This window comes from Piliocolobus tephrosceles, chromosome 6 (genome assembly GCF_002776525.5).
Source record: "Piliocolobus tephrosceles isolate RC106 chromosome 6, ASM277652v3, whole genome shotgun sequence".
Taxonomy (NCBI): Eukaryota; Metazoa; Chordata; class Mammalia; order Primates; family Cercopithecidae; genus Piliocolobus; species Piliocolobus tephrosceles.
Window position 1 is genome coordinate 159,626,876 of NC_045439.1, and position 15,938 is coordinate 159,642,813.

Here is a 15,938-nt window from a genome sequence, read left to right on the forward strand (position 1 = left end):
TATATATATATATATATTAAACATCACAAGTTTACCTATTGTCAACACGGATGCCATAAGCATCTCCTGGAACCTTACTTACTCTCCAAATAAAGATATTAACAAGATCATACTCCTGCCTAACATGATACACCACCTTGTGTACAACTAAAAAACACACCAACGTTTTAGTGCAAACAGAAGAGGATACAAAGTCTGTGGGTGATAGTCACTTTTTTCCTTTTTATCCTGTAACATAAAAACTGTAACATGAAGTTAATAACACTGAAATACTATAACATAAAGTTAATATATCTTATATGTTATGTGGTAAGGGGATAAGAGAGGAAAGAAAACTTTTTAAAAATGTTTTTTATTTTAAGACAGAGTCTCGCTCTGTCGCCCAGGCTGGAGTGCAGTGTTACGATCTCAGCTCACTGAAACCTCCACCTTCCTGGTTCAAGCCGTTACCCTCCCTCAGCCTCCCGAGTAGCTGGGATTACAGGCTTACGCCACCACGCCCAGCTAATTTTTTCGTATTTTTAGTAGAGATGGAGTTTCACCATGTTGGCCAGGCTAGTCTTGAACTCCTGACCTCAGGCAGTTTGCCTGCCTCAGCCTCCCAAAGTGCTGGGATTACAGGCGTGAGCCACTGCACCCGGCCTAGCAGTGACATTTTATATACACACATGCACATACACAGACCTATTCATAAAAGATGAAATACTGAAGACTATTACAATTCTGATTTCTGTAACTGGTCAGGTGGTCACAGCTCATATTTGTAATTAACTCTGTCTACTATTCATCATGTATTCCCATTGTCCTCAGCAAGTACTGCAGCTGGTTGTGATTATTTACCTGGTGGGGTGACCCAAACCTTCAATTTCTGAAGGGTGTAGGCCAGTCATAGTCCTGCCTGAATTTGGTTGTTAACGTTTTCCATAGGCTTTAGTCACAGAGCTTGGTTAATCCTAAAATACCCTAAGGGACTCCGGGTGTGGTGGCTCATGCCTGTAATCCCAGCACTTTGGGAGGCCGAGTTGGGCAGATCACGAGGTCAGGAGTTTGAGACCAGCCTGACCAACATGGTGAAACCTGTCTCTACTAAAAATACAAAAATTAGCTGGGCGTGGTGGCTCACGCCTGTAATCCCAGCTACTCGGGAGGCTGAGGCAGGAGAATTGCTTGAACCCCGGAGGCAGAGATTGCACTGAGCCGAGGTCACACCACTGCACTCCAGCCTGGGCAACAGAGCCAGACTCCATCTCAAAAAAAAAAAAAAATACCCTACGGGATCCCTTGTACTTCACATATATTCTTCCTTACTTCCTTTATGAAGCAGAAGTCCAGTTTCCCCTTGGTAATCAGGATGAGTAGCACTAGCCAGCACAACAGTTCCCTTCTTTGTTGATTCAAAGGCCTTAGAAGCCTAAAAGGGTTAGATTAGATAGCAGTCTTTTTTTTTTTTTTTTTTTTTGAGACAGAATCTCGTTCTGTCACCCAGGCTGGAGTGCAGTGGCGCACCTCGGCTCACTGCATCCTCTGCTGCCTGGGATTCAAGCATTCTACTGCCTCAGCCTCCCCAGTAGTTGGGATTACAGGTGCCTGCCTCCGTGCCTGGCTAATTTCTGTATTTTTAGTAGAGACAGCGTTTCACCATCTTGTCCAGGCCAGTCTTGAACTCCTGACCTCACGATCCACCTGCCTCGGCCTCCTGAAGTGCTGGGATTATGGGTGTGAACCACCGTGCCCAGCCTAGATGGCAGTTGTAACTTCTAGTTTGGTCCAGTCACTGCTGTTTCTACCGATGGAAGTATTCCTGCTGTTGGAACGAAGACTGCCAGACCAGAAGAGTGCGAGGTCATAGCGACAGGAAACACAGATTTTACTAGATGGTCAACTAGGGATAATTGTGGAGGGCTGCCACTCCCGTTTCTATCTTTTGGTTTCTAGCCTTGTCAACCCTGACTATGGGAGAAGCAGCAATATATTGAATACTGACCCAGACAGTATACAGCCTCCTGAAAAGCCTTACCCCAGTCCTGTAAGGTATTACCAAATAGCTGGTACTGTAACTGAATCTTCAAAAGGCCTTTCCACCATTCTGTGAAATCATCTGCCTTAGGATGGTGGGGAACATGGTAAGACCACCGAATTCCGTGAGCATGGGCCCATTGCTGCACTTCCTTTGCTATGAAGTGAGTTCCTTGGTCAGAAGCAATGTTGTCTGGAATACTATGACAGTGCATAAGGCATTTGTGATTTTACAGAGGCAGCTTTTGACAGAAGCATTGCATGCAGTGTAAGCAAATCTGTATCCAGAGTAAGGGTCTGTTCTATTAAAGACAAAACACTGACCCTTCCATAATGGAGGGGTTCAAAGTAATCAGCCTGCCACCAGGTAGCTAGCTGATCACCGTGGGGAATGGTACCATAGTGGAGACTCAGCGTTGGTCTCTGCTGAGGGTAGATTGGGCACTCAGTGGTGGCCATAGCTAGGTTGGCCTTCCTTGGTGAATGGGAGTTCATGTGGCCAAACCCATGCGTAACCTTCATCCCTGCCATCGTGGCCACTTTGTTCATAATCCCATTGGGCAATGACAGAAAAATGAGCCTGACTGTATGTATGAAACAGGTCATCCTGTCCACTTGGTCATAAAATCCTCCTCTGCTGAGTGGGCATTCACATGGCCACAAATGTCTTTACCTTTTTTTCTTTCCCTGGTTGATTTAGAGAGGTCTATCTATAGGCCCATCTATCTCTTCCCAAGGCTTCCTTGTCACCAATTTTCCAATCATGCTCCTTCTACATTCCTGACCAGCCAAACCATTGGCCACAGCCTATAAATTGGTATATAATTGTATGTCTGGCCATATGTCCTTCCAAACAAAATAAACAACCAGGAACACTGTCCCAATCTCTACCCACTGGGAGGATTTGTCTTCACTGCTGTTCTTCAGGGAGGTCTTCAGAAAGGCTCTGTAGTGCAGCAGTTGTCCACTTCTGGGTGATATGTGCATATGACGTAGAACCATCTGTAAACCAGGCCTGAGTCTTCTCTTTTTCCATCATCTGATTGAAGGGAACGCCCCATGAGCCACAGGGGCAGCTGGGATAGAGAAAGCAGTGTAGCAGGAGTGGGGGCCATGGACATTTGAGCCACTTCTTCATGTAACTTAATTATGTCTTCAGATCATGTTCTGGCTGTGTGGGCTTAACTTTACAGCTGGGCGGGTAAGATAACACCCAGTTCATGAAGGGCAGCTCAGGTTACCTGGTAACTTGGTGTCCTGTGGTTAAGCTTTTAGTCTCCATTAATGCCCAGTAGCAGGCCAACAGCTGTTTCTCAAAAGGAGAGTAGTTAATTACAGAGGATGGCAGGACTTTGCACCAATATCCTAAAGGCCTATGCTGCAACTTACCAATGAGGGCCTGCAAGGAGCTCCTAAAAGCATTACTGTCTGCTACTGACACTTCAAGCATTATTGTGTTTTTTTATTTTTTTGAGACAGAGTCTTGCTCTGTTTCCCAGGCTGTAGTGCAGTGGCATGATCCTGGCTCACTGCAGCCTCTGTCTCCCAGGTTCAAGCAATTCTCATGCCTCAGCCTCCTGAGTAGCTGGGATTACAGGGGTGTGCCACCATGTTCAGCTAATTTTTGTATTTTTAGTAGAGACAGGATTTCACCACATTGACTAGGCTGGTCTTGAACTCCTGACCTCAAGTGATCTACCTGCCTCAGCCTCCCAGAGTGCTGGGATTACAGGCGTGAGCCACCACACCTGGCTGCATCATTGAGAAATTTATGTTGCAGCCTGAACCTGTTGTAGAAGCTTCTCTTGTTTTGGGATCTACTCAAAACTACAGCTTTTCAGGTCATGAATGAAGCACATGAGCTGGGTGTTTGAATCCCTGAGGCAATTTTCCCCCTACTTTGTTCAGTGAAATCAGGAGCAACTAGACTGTCTCATTATACTTGTTAGTTTGACAAAATGTTTGAAGGTATCATACACGTTAATCCAGAACCTTGCTTTTTATATTTATTTAATTTAAAGTATCTGGGCTGGGAGTGGTGGCTCATGCCTGTGATCCCAGCACTTTGGAAGGCCAAGGCGGGTGGATAACCTCAGGTCAGGAGTTCGAGACTGGCCTGGCCAACATGGTGAAATCCCATCTGTACTAAAAATACAAAAAGCAATTAGCTAGTGTTCTTCTGATTACTTGTAATTAATGCCTTTAAATCTAGTTAGTTTAGAGTACCAATTTCAGAAACCAACCCCAGAACTAACTCAAAATTTATTATTAAGATCTGTTTCCTATAGAACTATTCTTGATACCAAAATCTGTGTGTGTTAGGGTTCTCCAGAAAAACAAAGTGAACTAGTAGAATGTATACAGTCTCAGTCTCTGTCTCTCTTTCTCAGAATTGATCATGTGGTTATGGAGGCTGGCTAGTCCAAAATCTTCAGAGCAGGCTATGGATTCAGGGAAGAGTTGATGTAGCCCTAGACCAAGGGCAGTCTGGAGACAATTTCATCTTCTTTTTCTTTGGTTTGTTTTCTCTTATGGCTTTCAATTGAATGGATGATGTCCACCCATATTAAAGAAGGTATCTGCTTTACTCAGAATCTACTGATTTAAACGTTAATCCCATCTCAAAAACATGCCATCATGGCACCATCCAGGCTGATGTATGACCAAATACGTGGGTATCATGGCCTGGCCCCATTGACACATAAGATCACTCTCACAGTCAGATAACAAATACTTTTAGCTTTGTGGGTCACATGGTTCATGTTACAACTACTCAACTGTGTGGTTGTAGTCATAGACAATACATAAACAAATGGCCATGGCTGTGTTCCAATAACACTTTACTTATAGATACTAAAATTTGAACTTCATATAATGTTTACATCACAAAATAAACTTTTACTTGGATCCTCTCCTCCTTCCCCCCCACCTACCATGTAAAAAAAAAAAAAAAGTACCACAGCCAGTTGCAATGGTAGGTACCTGTGCATATCACTATGCCTGTAATCCCAGCTACTTGAGAGGCTGAGGCAGGAGGATCACTTGAGCCCAGGACTGCAAGGTTATATTGTGCTATAATTAAGCCTGTGATTGTGTCACTGCACTCCAGCATGTGCAACATAGAGGCCCCATCTCTTTAAAAAAAATATACAGGCAGCAGGCAGGATTTGGCATAGTTTGCTGACCGTCAAGGGCTCTCTTTTCTTTTTTCTTTTTTTCTTTTTTTTTTTTTTTTGAGACGGAGTCTTGCTCTGTTGCCCAGGCTGGAGTGCAGTGGCCAGATCTCAGCTCACTGCAGGCTCTGCCTCCCGGGTTTATGCCATTCTCCTGCCTCAGCCTCTGGAGTAGCTGGGACTACAGGCGCCCGCCACCTCGCCCGGCTAGTTTTTTGTATTTTTGTAGTAGAGACGGGGTTTCACCATGTTAGCCAGGATGGTCTCGATCTCCTGACCTCGTGATCCGCCCGTCTTGGCCTCCCAAAGTGCTGGGATTACAGGCTTGAGCCACCGCGCCCGGCCAAGGGCTCTCTTTTCTAAAACATGTATGTGGTAACAATATGTGCAAAGGCCATGGGTGAAGAGCTTTTTATTTTGTTGCTTGTGTTCCAGTTGGTGCATTCTCAAGAGTAGGTACTTTCTTTTCTTGCTAATTCTCTTCCTGAGCCTATCTTGGGATTTTCTAAGAAGGTTGCTATTAGTCTAGTCTTTTTCCAGCTGCTCCCTAGATTGACGAGGGAGAGGAGAAATTCAGCAAAGATTTATCTCTCCTCATCAAGGCTGTCCCTTGCCTGCTTTCCTGTGGAACAGATGGTGCCTGTAGGCAAAAGTCTGGAAAATGTCAGCTGCCCCTGTTACTTGGTGCTTTGAGCAGAAAGGCGTGTTGGGTTAGTTCCTGGGCTCCAGTGCTTAATGTGTGTGTGTGCTGTTTTGTGTTTTTACCCATCTTTCTGCTTTGGCTTTAGGTTTTTGTATTTGCATTTATATAAACTTTTTATGGAATAAAATTATAATGAAGAGGAGCAGCATAGAGTTGGGGTTGAGAGCTGGCAGTACTGGAACCAGAATGCTTGGCTTGAATCTGGGCTCAAATGCTCGAGAGCTGTGTGACTTTGAGTATAGTTCTTCTGTTTTCTGGGCATCAGTTTCCTAATCTGTAAAAGGGATGGAAATAGGGCCAGGCATGGTTCCTTAGGCCTGTAATCCCAGGTACTTGGGAGGCTGAGGTGGGAGGATAGCTTCAGCTTAGGAGGTCTAGGCTGCAGTGAGCCGTGATTGTGCCACTGCACTCTAGCCTGGGTGACATAGTGAGACCCTGTCTCTAAAAAATAAAAATAAAAATAAAAGATGGAAATGAAATAGTAACTCACACGGTTTTTTGTTTTTTTTTGTTTTGTTGAGACGAAGTCTTGGAATCTCACTCCGTCACCCAGAGTGGAGTGCAGTGACGTAATCATGGCTCACTGTAGCCTTGACCTCCTGGGTTCAAGCAATTCTCCTGTCCCAACTTCCTGAGTGGCTGGAGCTACAGGCACGTGCTATCATGCCCGGCTGATTTTTGTATTTTTAGTAGAGGTGGGGTCTCCCTATGTTATGCAGGCTGATCTCTAACTCCAAGGCTCAGGTGATCCCCCTGCTCAGCCTCCCAAAGTATTGGGGTTATAGGCATGAGCCTACAGTGGCCATCACATGGTTTTCATTTTTTGTTTTTTATTTCTTTTTAATCTTTTTATAGATCTAGTCCTGAATCCAGAACATGATGTTTAAATGAACTAATGTTAACGTACTTAGAAAAGTATCTGCTGCATAGTAAGGATATGGGTTTGTACAATAAATTAATGAAAAATAAAGAGAGCTGCTCACATAGAGTGCAGATTTCAAACCCTCTAGTCTTTCTAGTTTTATTACACTGAATTTCTGCTTCTGAATTTTTAATTTTGTTATAAGAAGGATGTTAGTCCCTCTAAAGTATCATTTCCAATATTGTATATGTTCCATAAATTTTAAGATTATTTACTTCAAATTATTTTATAATGCATATGCCTTTTATATGCATTATACATTCTAATATATCAAAATGCAGCTTCCAAAAATATTTTAGTGTGTATAATTATCTCAGATTACTATTAGTAGAGGTGCTTTTTTAAAAGACAAATATTATATTTAAAAGACCGTGCCACAAAAAGACCCTTCCTCATGGCAGGGAAGATGGACTGGAGATGATGTGGCAATTATGCAAAGAAAACTTCACATTATTTTGTATTTAAAACATAACCTGAGGCCGGGCACGGTGGCTCATGCCTGTAATCCCAGCACTTTGGGAGGCTGAGGCGGGTGATCATGAGGTCAGGAATTCGAGACCAGCCTGGCCAATATGGTGAATCTCCGTCTCTACTACAAATACAAAAATTAGCTGGGCATGCTGACACGCACCTGTAGTCCCAGCTGCTTGGGAGGCTGAGGTAGAAGAATCACGTGAACCCGGGAGGCGGAGGTTGCAGTGAGCTGAGATCACGCCATTGCATTCCAGCCTGGGTGACAGAGTGAGACTCTGTCTCAAAAAGAAAAGAAAAGAAAACAAAACAAAAAACCCTGATTTTATATTTTGTCTTGTCATACAGTTGTATTTGTTTTAAAATATCCTTCCACCCCATCCCAAAGTATTTTATCCAAGTAGCAGCACATCTTATTTCCATGCCTGGCTGGACTCTACTTATACTTGTCTCAAACTAAGGAAAAAGAAAGTAATTTATATCAGTCAGAAGACCTCTACTTCTCAATAAGTTAAAGGGGAAAATGGTCTTAATCTACCACTCACTTTTCTACTAGAATTTCTTAATGTTGCATCAGTGTTTCACAATGTAATCGAAAACTCAAAATACAAATCTTATTTTATTTTATTTTATTTTATTTTATTTTATTTTATTTTATTTATGTTTTGAAATGGAGTCTTGCTCTGTTGCTCAGGCTGGACAGTGCAGTGGCATGATCTTGGCTCACTGCAACCTCCACCTCCCAGGTTCAAGTGATTCTCCTGCCTCAGCCTCCTGAGTAGCTGGGACTACAGACGCATGCCACCACGCCTGGCTAATTTTTGTATTTTTAGTATAGGTGGGGTTTCACTGTGTTGGCCAGGATGGTCTCGATCTCCTGATCTGGTGATCTGCCCGCCTTGGCCTCCCAAAGTGCTGGGATTACAGGTGTGAGTCACCGCACCCAGCCTCAGAACAGTTTATATTTATAAAATTATTTCAAAGATAGTAGAGAGTTCCCATGTGTCTCATATGTTTCCCCTATTAACATGTTACACTTGTGTCATTGATGCACCAATATTGGTACATTTTTATTAACTTTTATAACATACTTTATCCAGATGTCTTCAGTTTTTCTAAAATACCCTTTTTCTGTTCCAGGATCTCATCCAGGAAATCACAGTACAGCTCGTACTCTTGCATCTCAAGGTTGTTGTTGGTTGTGACATTTTCTCACTTTATTTTGATAACCTTGACAAGTTTTGGGGATTACTGGTCAGATGTTTGTAGAATGTCCCTGAATTAGGGTTTTTATTTATTTATTTATTTTTGAGACGGAGTCTCGCTCTGTCGCCCGGGCTGGAGTGCAGTGGCCGGATCTCAGCTCACTGCAAGCTCCGCCTTTCGGGTTCACGCCATTCTCCTGCCTCAGCCTCTGGAGTAGCTGGGACTACAGGCGCCCGCCACCTCGCCTGGCTAGTTTTTTTTTTGTATTTTTTAGTAGAGACGGGGTTTCACCGTGTTAGTCAGGATGGTCTCGATCTCCTGACCTCGTGATCCGCCCGTCTCGGCCTCCCAAAGTGCTGGGATTACAGGCTTGAGCCACCGCGCCCGGCCTGAATTAGGGTTTTTAAAAACTGATTTATAATTCACATACTGTAAAATTTACCCCTTTAAAATATATAATTCAGTGCTTTTGAGTATATTCACAGTGTTTCCCAGCCATCCTGTGGTTGGAAAATTAGATAACCTATTATCTAATTCCAGAAATTCCAGAATATTTTGATCATTCGGAAAGAAACCTCATAACTAACAGCAATTACTCTCCTTTCACTCTTCTCCCATCCCCTGAAAATCACTAATCTGCTTTCTGTCTATATGGATTTGCCTATTCTTTTTTTTTTTGAGACAGAGTCTTGCTCTCTCACCCAGGCTGGAGTGCATTGGCGCAGTCTCAGTTCACTGCAACCCCCGCCTCCTGGGTTCAAGTGATTCTCCTGCCTCAGCCTCCTGAGTAGCTGAGATTACAGGCATGTGCCACCACACCTGGCTAATTTTTTTTATTTTTAGTAGAGACAAGGTTTCTCCATGTTGGCCAGACTGGTCTTGAACTCCTGACCTCAGGTGATCCACCCGCCTTGGCCTCCGAAAGTGCTGGCATTACAGGCGTGAGCCACCGCACTTGCCCTGGATTTGCCAATTCTTAACATATCATATGAAAGGAACCATAATAATGCCTGACATGTTGGCTTATGCCTGCAATCCCAGTACTTTGGGAGGCCAAAGTGGGACGATTATTTTAGTGTAGGAGTTGGAGACCTCTCTGGGCAACATAGTTAGACCAGGTCTCTACAAAAAATAAAAAAATTAGCCAGGCATGGTGGCACATTCCTGTAGACCCAGCTACTAGGGAAGCTGAGGTGGGAGGATTACTTGAACCCAGGAGGTCGAGGCTGCAGTAAGCCATGATTGTGCCAATGCACTCCAGCCTGGGTGACAGAGTGAGACTGTTAAACAAACAAAAAACAAAAAAACATATGTGGCCTTTTCTGTCTAGCTGCTTTCACTCAGCGTAATGTTGTCAGGGTTCATCCGTGTTTTTTCATGAATCGACACACCATTCCTTTTTGTAGCAGAATAATATTCCATAGTACCATGCCATAGTTGTTTTCTTTTTTCCTTTCTGTTTTTTTTATTTTGGAGAAACGGTCTCACTCTGTTGCCCAGGCTAAAGTGCAATGGTATAATCATAGTTCACTGCAGCCTCGACCTCCCTGGCTCAAGCAATCCTCCCACCTCAGTTTGGGTAGCTGGGAATAGAGGCGTGCACCACTATGCCTAACTAATTTTTTAAAAAATTTTTAGTAGAGATGGAGTCTTGCTGTCAGGGAGATCTCGGACTCCTGAGTTCAAGCAATCCTCTCGCCTTGGCTTCCAAAGGTGTTGGGATTGCAGGCGTGAGCCACTGCACCTGACCTCAGATTTTGTTTATTCATTCATCAGTTGAAGAGCATTTGAGTTGTTTCTAGTTTTTAACTTTCTTTTTTTTTTTGAGGTGGAGTCTCACTCTGTCACCCAGGCTGGAGTGCAATGGCATGGTCTTGGCTCACTGCAACCTCCGCCTCCTGGGTTCAAGTGATTCTCCCGCCACAGCCTCCCGAGTAGCTGGAACTACAGGTGTGTGCCCCCACACCTGGCTAATTTTTGTATTTTTAGTAGAGATGGGGTTTCATTATGTTGGCCAGGCTGGTCTCGAACTCCTGACCTCGTGATCCACCAGCCTCAGCCTCCTAAAGTGCTGGGATTACAGGCGTGAGCCACTGCGCCTGACCCCCAGTTTTTAAGTATTATAAATAAGGCTGCTATGAAAATGCATAGACATGTTTTTGCATTAATTTATGTTTTCATTTCTTTTTTTTTTTTTAAGACAGGTTTGGCTCCGTTCCCCAGACTGGAGTGCAGTGGTGCGACCACAGCTTACTGCAGTCTCCACCTGTCAGGCTCAAGTGATTCTCCTACCTCAGCCTCCTGAGTAGCTGGGACCAGAGGTGTGCAACACCACATTTGGCTTTTTTTTTTGTAGAGACAGGTCTTGCTATGCTGCCCAGGCTGGTCTCGAACACCTGGATTCAAGCGATCTGCCTGCCTTGGCCTCCCAAAGGGTTGGGGTTACAGGCTTGAGCCCCTGTGCCCAGCCCCTATGTTTTCATTTCATTTTTTTTTTCTTTGAGACGGAGTCCCGCTGTGTCGCCCAGGCTGGAGTGCAATGGTGCCATCTCCCTCACCGCAACCTCCAGCTCCCAGGCTTAAAGGAGTCTCCTGCCTCAGCCTCCCAAGCAGCTGGGACTACAGGCGCCCGCCACCATGCCTGGCTAATTTTTGTATTTTTCAGTAGAGATGGGGTTTTACCATGTTGGTCAGACTGATCACGAACTCCTGATCTCAGGTGATTCACCCATCTTGGCCTCCCAAAGTGCTGCATTACAGGCATGAGCCACCGCGCCTGGCATTTTCATTTCTTTCTGATCTGCTTGGGAGTAGAATGGTAGGTCACGTGGTAACTTCAGGGTTAACATTTGTAAGCATTGCCAAACTCTTCCACTGTGGCTGTGCTGTTTTACATCCCAATCAGCAGTGTTAGAGGGTTCCAATTTCTCCACCTCCTCCACAACACTTGTCATTGTCTTTTTAATTACAGCCCCAAGTGGCATCTCATTGTGGTTTTCATTTGTATTTCTCTAGTGACCTAACAATTGTACCTTTTCATGTGCTTATTGGCCGTTGGTATTTGAGAACTATTTTAATCCTTTGTCCATTTAAAAAAAATGTTTTTGTCCTTTTGTTGTTGAATAGTAACACTTTTTTTTTCTTTCTTTTTTTTTTTTTTTTTTGAGACAGAGAGTGTCACTCTTATTATCCAGGCAAGAGTGCAGTGGCATGATCTGGGCTCACTGCAATCTCCGCCTCCTGGGTTAAAGGGATTCTCCTGGCCTCAGCCTCCCGAGTAGCTGGGCCTACGGACATGTGCCACCATGCCCGGCTAATTTTCGTATTTCTAATAAAGATGGGGTTTCACCATGTTAGCCAGAGTAGTCTCGAACTGCTGGCCTCAAATGATCCACCTGCCTCGGTCTCCCAAAGTGCTGGGATTACACTTATGAGCCACTGCGCCCAGCCAAATAGTAATACTTCTTTATACATTCTGGATACTACACTCCTAGTAGCTTTATGATTTGCAAATATTTTCTCCCATTTTCTTGGCTGTCTTTTCACTTTCTTAATGTCCCTTGAAGCAAAAACTTTTATGTAACTGTGATGAAGGTCAGTTTATTTATTATTTTTGATTGCTTTTGTTTTAGGTGTCATATCTAAGAAGCTGTTGCCTAATTCAAGGTTACACAGATTTATATATATACACACATATATTTATACATGTATATATAAGTATACATGGAATACGTATGTAAAATATACACATACACAAATGTTATGTATCATTTATACATAGGTATATATGTGTATGTATACATATATAACATGTGTATATATGCTCTATAACAAGTGACTTATAGTTTATTGATGTATTTTTAGTTAATTTTTGTACATGGTATGAGGCAAGGGTTCTGATTAGTTTTTCTAGTCTTCTTTGTCTATTCTGTACAGAATAGTTTTATTGCAGGTTTAGTGTCCTTTAAGTATATAACCTTAAGTGTTTGACTTGGGGATAAATGTAGACTTTGGGAAAATTGAATTTTTGGGATACCTATCAGGGTCTACTAGCATATCATAGTGGAGTTTAGTGGCAATGTCTACTTTGTATCTTCACTCCCCAGTTGTAGAATATGCTGAATCAGACCTATTATTAACTAGCATAAAATATGAGTGAGCCTAATGGCAGTTCTCTTTGGATTTTCTGTAAAGCCCAGGACACCCATTATGACTTCTCAGACTCCAAAGCGAATTTCCTAATGCAGTAGAACATACAGGAGATTATGAGGAAAGGCAGTCAGAGTTTGAAAAGAGAACATACCAGAAACAGTGGAAGATAGGTCCAAGAAACTAGATAAGTGCAAGTTGAGAATTGAATATAGTTTTCTTTTTAATAATACTTATATTTTAATTGTAAAAGTAATTCATAATCATTGCAAAAAGTACAAAACACTGTAAAAATTAAAAATACAAAACTAATCTCAACTTGTGACAGCCAAGAGAAACCTGAGGAAACATGATTATAATGTTTGTGGCATGTAAGTTTGGTGTCTACAATGGAAAAACGATATTAGGGAAAAAAAAGGAAGTATAAGATACAGACATTAGTTAAAACAATGAGAATAAAAAATGAATACCCAATTTCTACTCCTAGAAGAAGTAGTACTGTAACATTTGGTGATGTTCTAGGAGCCAACATTTTTACCCTGCTTTTACTAGGACCTGTTCTAAATAGTATTTTAGCTCATTTAATTGTTAAGCCATTGTATAAAGTAAATAGAATCCCTTCTTTTGTTACAGATTAGGAATTTAATACACAGAGGGTTAAGTAACTTGCTCAAAGTAACATTGCTGTGGAGAGTCAAAGCTGGAATTTGAATCAAAAGAGCCTCAGTCCAAAGGCATGGTTTTTATCACTGGACTATAATGGTGTATATTCTTTCATAATTTTTTCAGTGTATGAATAAACATACAGTATGCCTTTATTTTATTTATTTTTTTGAGACAGAGTCTTGCTCTGTCACCAGGCTGGACTGCAGTGGTGCGATCTCAGCTCACCTCAACCTCCGCCTCCTGGGTTCAAGCAGTTCTCCTGCCTCAGCCTCCCGAGTAGCTAGGACAACAGGCATGCACCATCGCGCCCAGCTAATTTTTCTGTTTTTTTGTAGAGATGGGGTTTCACCATGTTGGCCAGGATGGTCTCGATCTCCTGACCTCGTGATCTGCCCACCTTGGCCTCCCAAAGTGCTGGGATTACAGGTGTGAGCCACTGTGCCCAGCCTACATTCTGTTTTTCGATTCACTCCCGTGATCCAGAGTCAACTTCCCATGTTATTTTATCTGAATATGTATCAATGAACTATTAGAAATTGCAATGTTTTTGTAGGTCAAAAAAGTTGAATATTGACAATTTTATATGGTTCAGCCTAATAGATCATTTTTACCATCAGCGATATTACATGTTATTGTTTATATATACGTTTATTTACTTAGCCTATCTGTTCTCTGTGAGGAACATTACACAGTTTCCGAGATTTTGTTATGATAAAAGTCAGCATTGATAAGCCTCTGTGCACCTGTTTTAATGTAGGATCATTGGTAACTGAGCAGTAGCTTACAGGGCTTGAGAGGGGATTTAACCATTTAGTCAACCTCCACTATCACCCTTCTTTGATAATGGGCAATTGAGAAAGGGCAAATGTGTGTAAAAACTATGCAGATGCAGTTTCAGGATTATTTCCTTCTTATTCCCAGCAGTGTTTTTTCCCAAGCTATATCAGTGTCTAAATTTTGGAGTTACGGATGCTTCCGTTATTTCTGCAGATAGAATATTATTAGGTCAAAAATAATGTTTACTTGTCCATTATATTATATAAAAGTGCCCGTTTCTCCCCACTCCAGCTATCATTGATTACTGGTAAAAAATTTTAATGTATCCGAGTCTAATAGGAAAAGAAAGGCTCTCTTACTTAGATCTTAGATGGGGGGGTCTAAGTTCATATTTTTGTTTTACAAGAATTGAATAGCCAGTGTTTTTGAATTGAATGATCTATCCATTCTGTATAGGACAGTTTAATTATATTGTGATATTGGGGAAGATATTTTTCACAATTTACCCCCTCAAAATGTAGAAAGTAGAAAAAAGGAGGAAAAATCCCACCAAATTTGAACAATGTAGCATGTTTTTAGAGTTAGGGAGATTTTCTTCTGGAAGGATTTCAAGTCTGCCATGTTTGCATTGATTGTGGTTATGGCGCATTTAACTTTTCCAAAGCAGCTTTTCTGTACCACACATAGGAAGACCTGAGGATGAGTGTAAATTAGGATTGTTCGGCTAGTGGTGTGTGCAAACATTTATTGTAGAACCAAGAATTCTTTCTTTAGTATTTTACACATTTAAGAAAATAGGCATGTCCATTGATCCCAGGTTGCTTATGGTTTCTAGAGGCCCCCTCTCAATGCAGCAGTGCTGTGGGGCCCTAGGGGTCCAGTAGTCCCCACCCCCCAGGTCATTCCGGTCAGGGAGGGCGCTGGGACCCCTGCACTGCGGCAAACAAGCGCGCCTGCGCGGCCGCAGAGGCGGGCTAGTGCGCATGCTCAGGCGGGGATGTGTGCGAAGCCTGACGCTGCTGCAGCGAGTCTGGCGCAGAGTGGAGCGGTCGCCGGAGATGCCTGACGCATCGGTCTGAGGAGCGGTCAGTGACGCGATGGAGCGAGCAAGGTCAGCTGTGCCGGTGGCTTCTCTCAAGAGACAGCCTGGGGCGCAGCCACTTTTATTCATCAGATATTCCAAGTTTTCAGGACTTGGAGTACTCAATAAACTGGGAATTTGGGTCCAAAGCCCTTTGTTCTGGAGAACCAGATCCGGAATGTTCAGAGGCTTGTGGCTGTGCCGTTCTGCCCCGATGGTACCCTGTCCGCTCGCTTTGGGGCGCGTCCTCCATCCGCCCCCAACTGTGGTGTCGCGACAGCGACAGGTCCTATTGCGGGTGTCTGCGGTGGGAAGGGCGGTGGTGACGGGGAGCATGTGGGGTAACCGCAGCCAGCAAGGGACATGGGCGGAGGTGGGTACATCGGAGTGATTGCAGTTCCGTGTGGCGAGGGTACGTGGGGGGACCAGTGCATCGGGATTTTAGGCGGAGGTAGGTATATTGGAGTGATCATGGCAGGGCGAAGGTACGTGGAGTGATGGGTATTTAGGGGGGTGTCGAGCGCAGGTGGGTGTATTGAAGTGGCCACGGCGTGGTGGAGCAAGGTACGTGGGGCGACTGGGGGGGATTCGTCGCAGTGACCGAGGCGAGGAGGCTATGGCAGTGGACCAGGGGGATGAGTCGGTGCGACCATGGTGGGGGTTGTGTTGGTGATCGCGGCGCGGGAAGGGTCTGTAGGAAGCGGCTGGGAGGTAGGAGGAAGGCGGTGGCGGTGGGCATTGGCGGCAGTAGGCATGGCGGCGGTGGGCATGGCA

At 43.6% G+C, this 15,938-nt stretch overlaps 2 protein-coding genes across 5 annotated transcripts in view; both read left to right on the plus strand.

Annotated features, from left to right (window-relative positions):
• The window catches only part of SNRPN (small nuclear ribonucleoprotein polypeptide N), a 154,690-nt gene that overhangs the window by 115,554 nt on the left and 23,198 nt on the right, over positions 1-15,938 (plus strand). Inside the window, exon 1 of one of the 4 annotated variants that reach the window (XM_023190426.2) lies at positions 15,025-15,194. The exons of the other annotated variants lie outside the window; for them this stretch is intronic. The gene's annotated coding sequence lies outside the window, so the exon portion shown is untranslated. Of the gene's footprint in view, positions 1-15,024; positions 15,195-15,938 lie in introns of those variants that run through there. 4 annotated transcript variants of the gene reach the window in all.
• SNURF (SNRPN upstream reading frame) overlaps positions 15,025-15,938 on the plus strand; it is a 24,106-nt gene continuing 23,192 nt past the window's right edge. Inside the window, exon 1 of the mRNA XM_026447188.1 lies at positions 15,025-15,194. Within this exon, the coding sequence (XP_026302973.1) occupies positions 15,181-15,194 (14 nt within the window). The 5' untranslated portion in view covers positions 15,025-15,180. The remainder of the gene's footprint in view (positions 15,195-15,938) is intronic.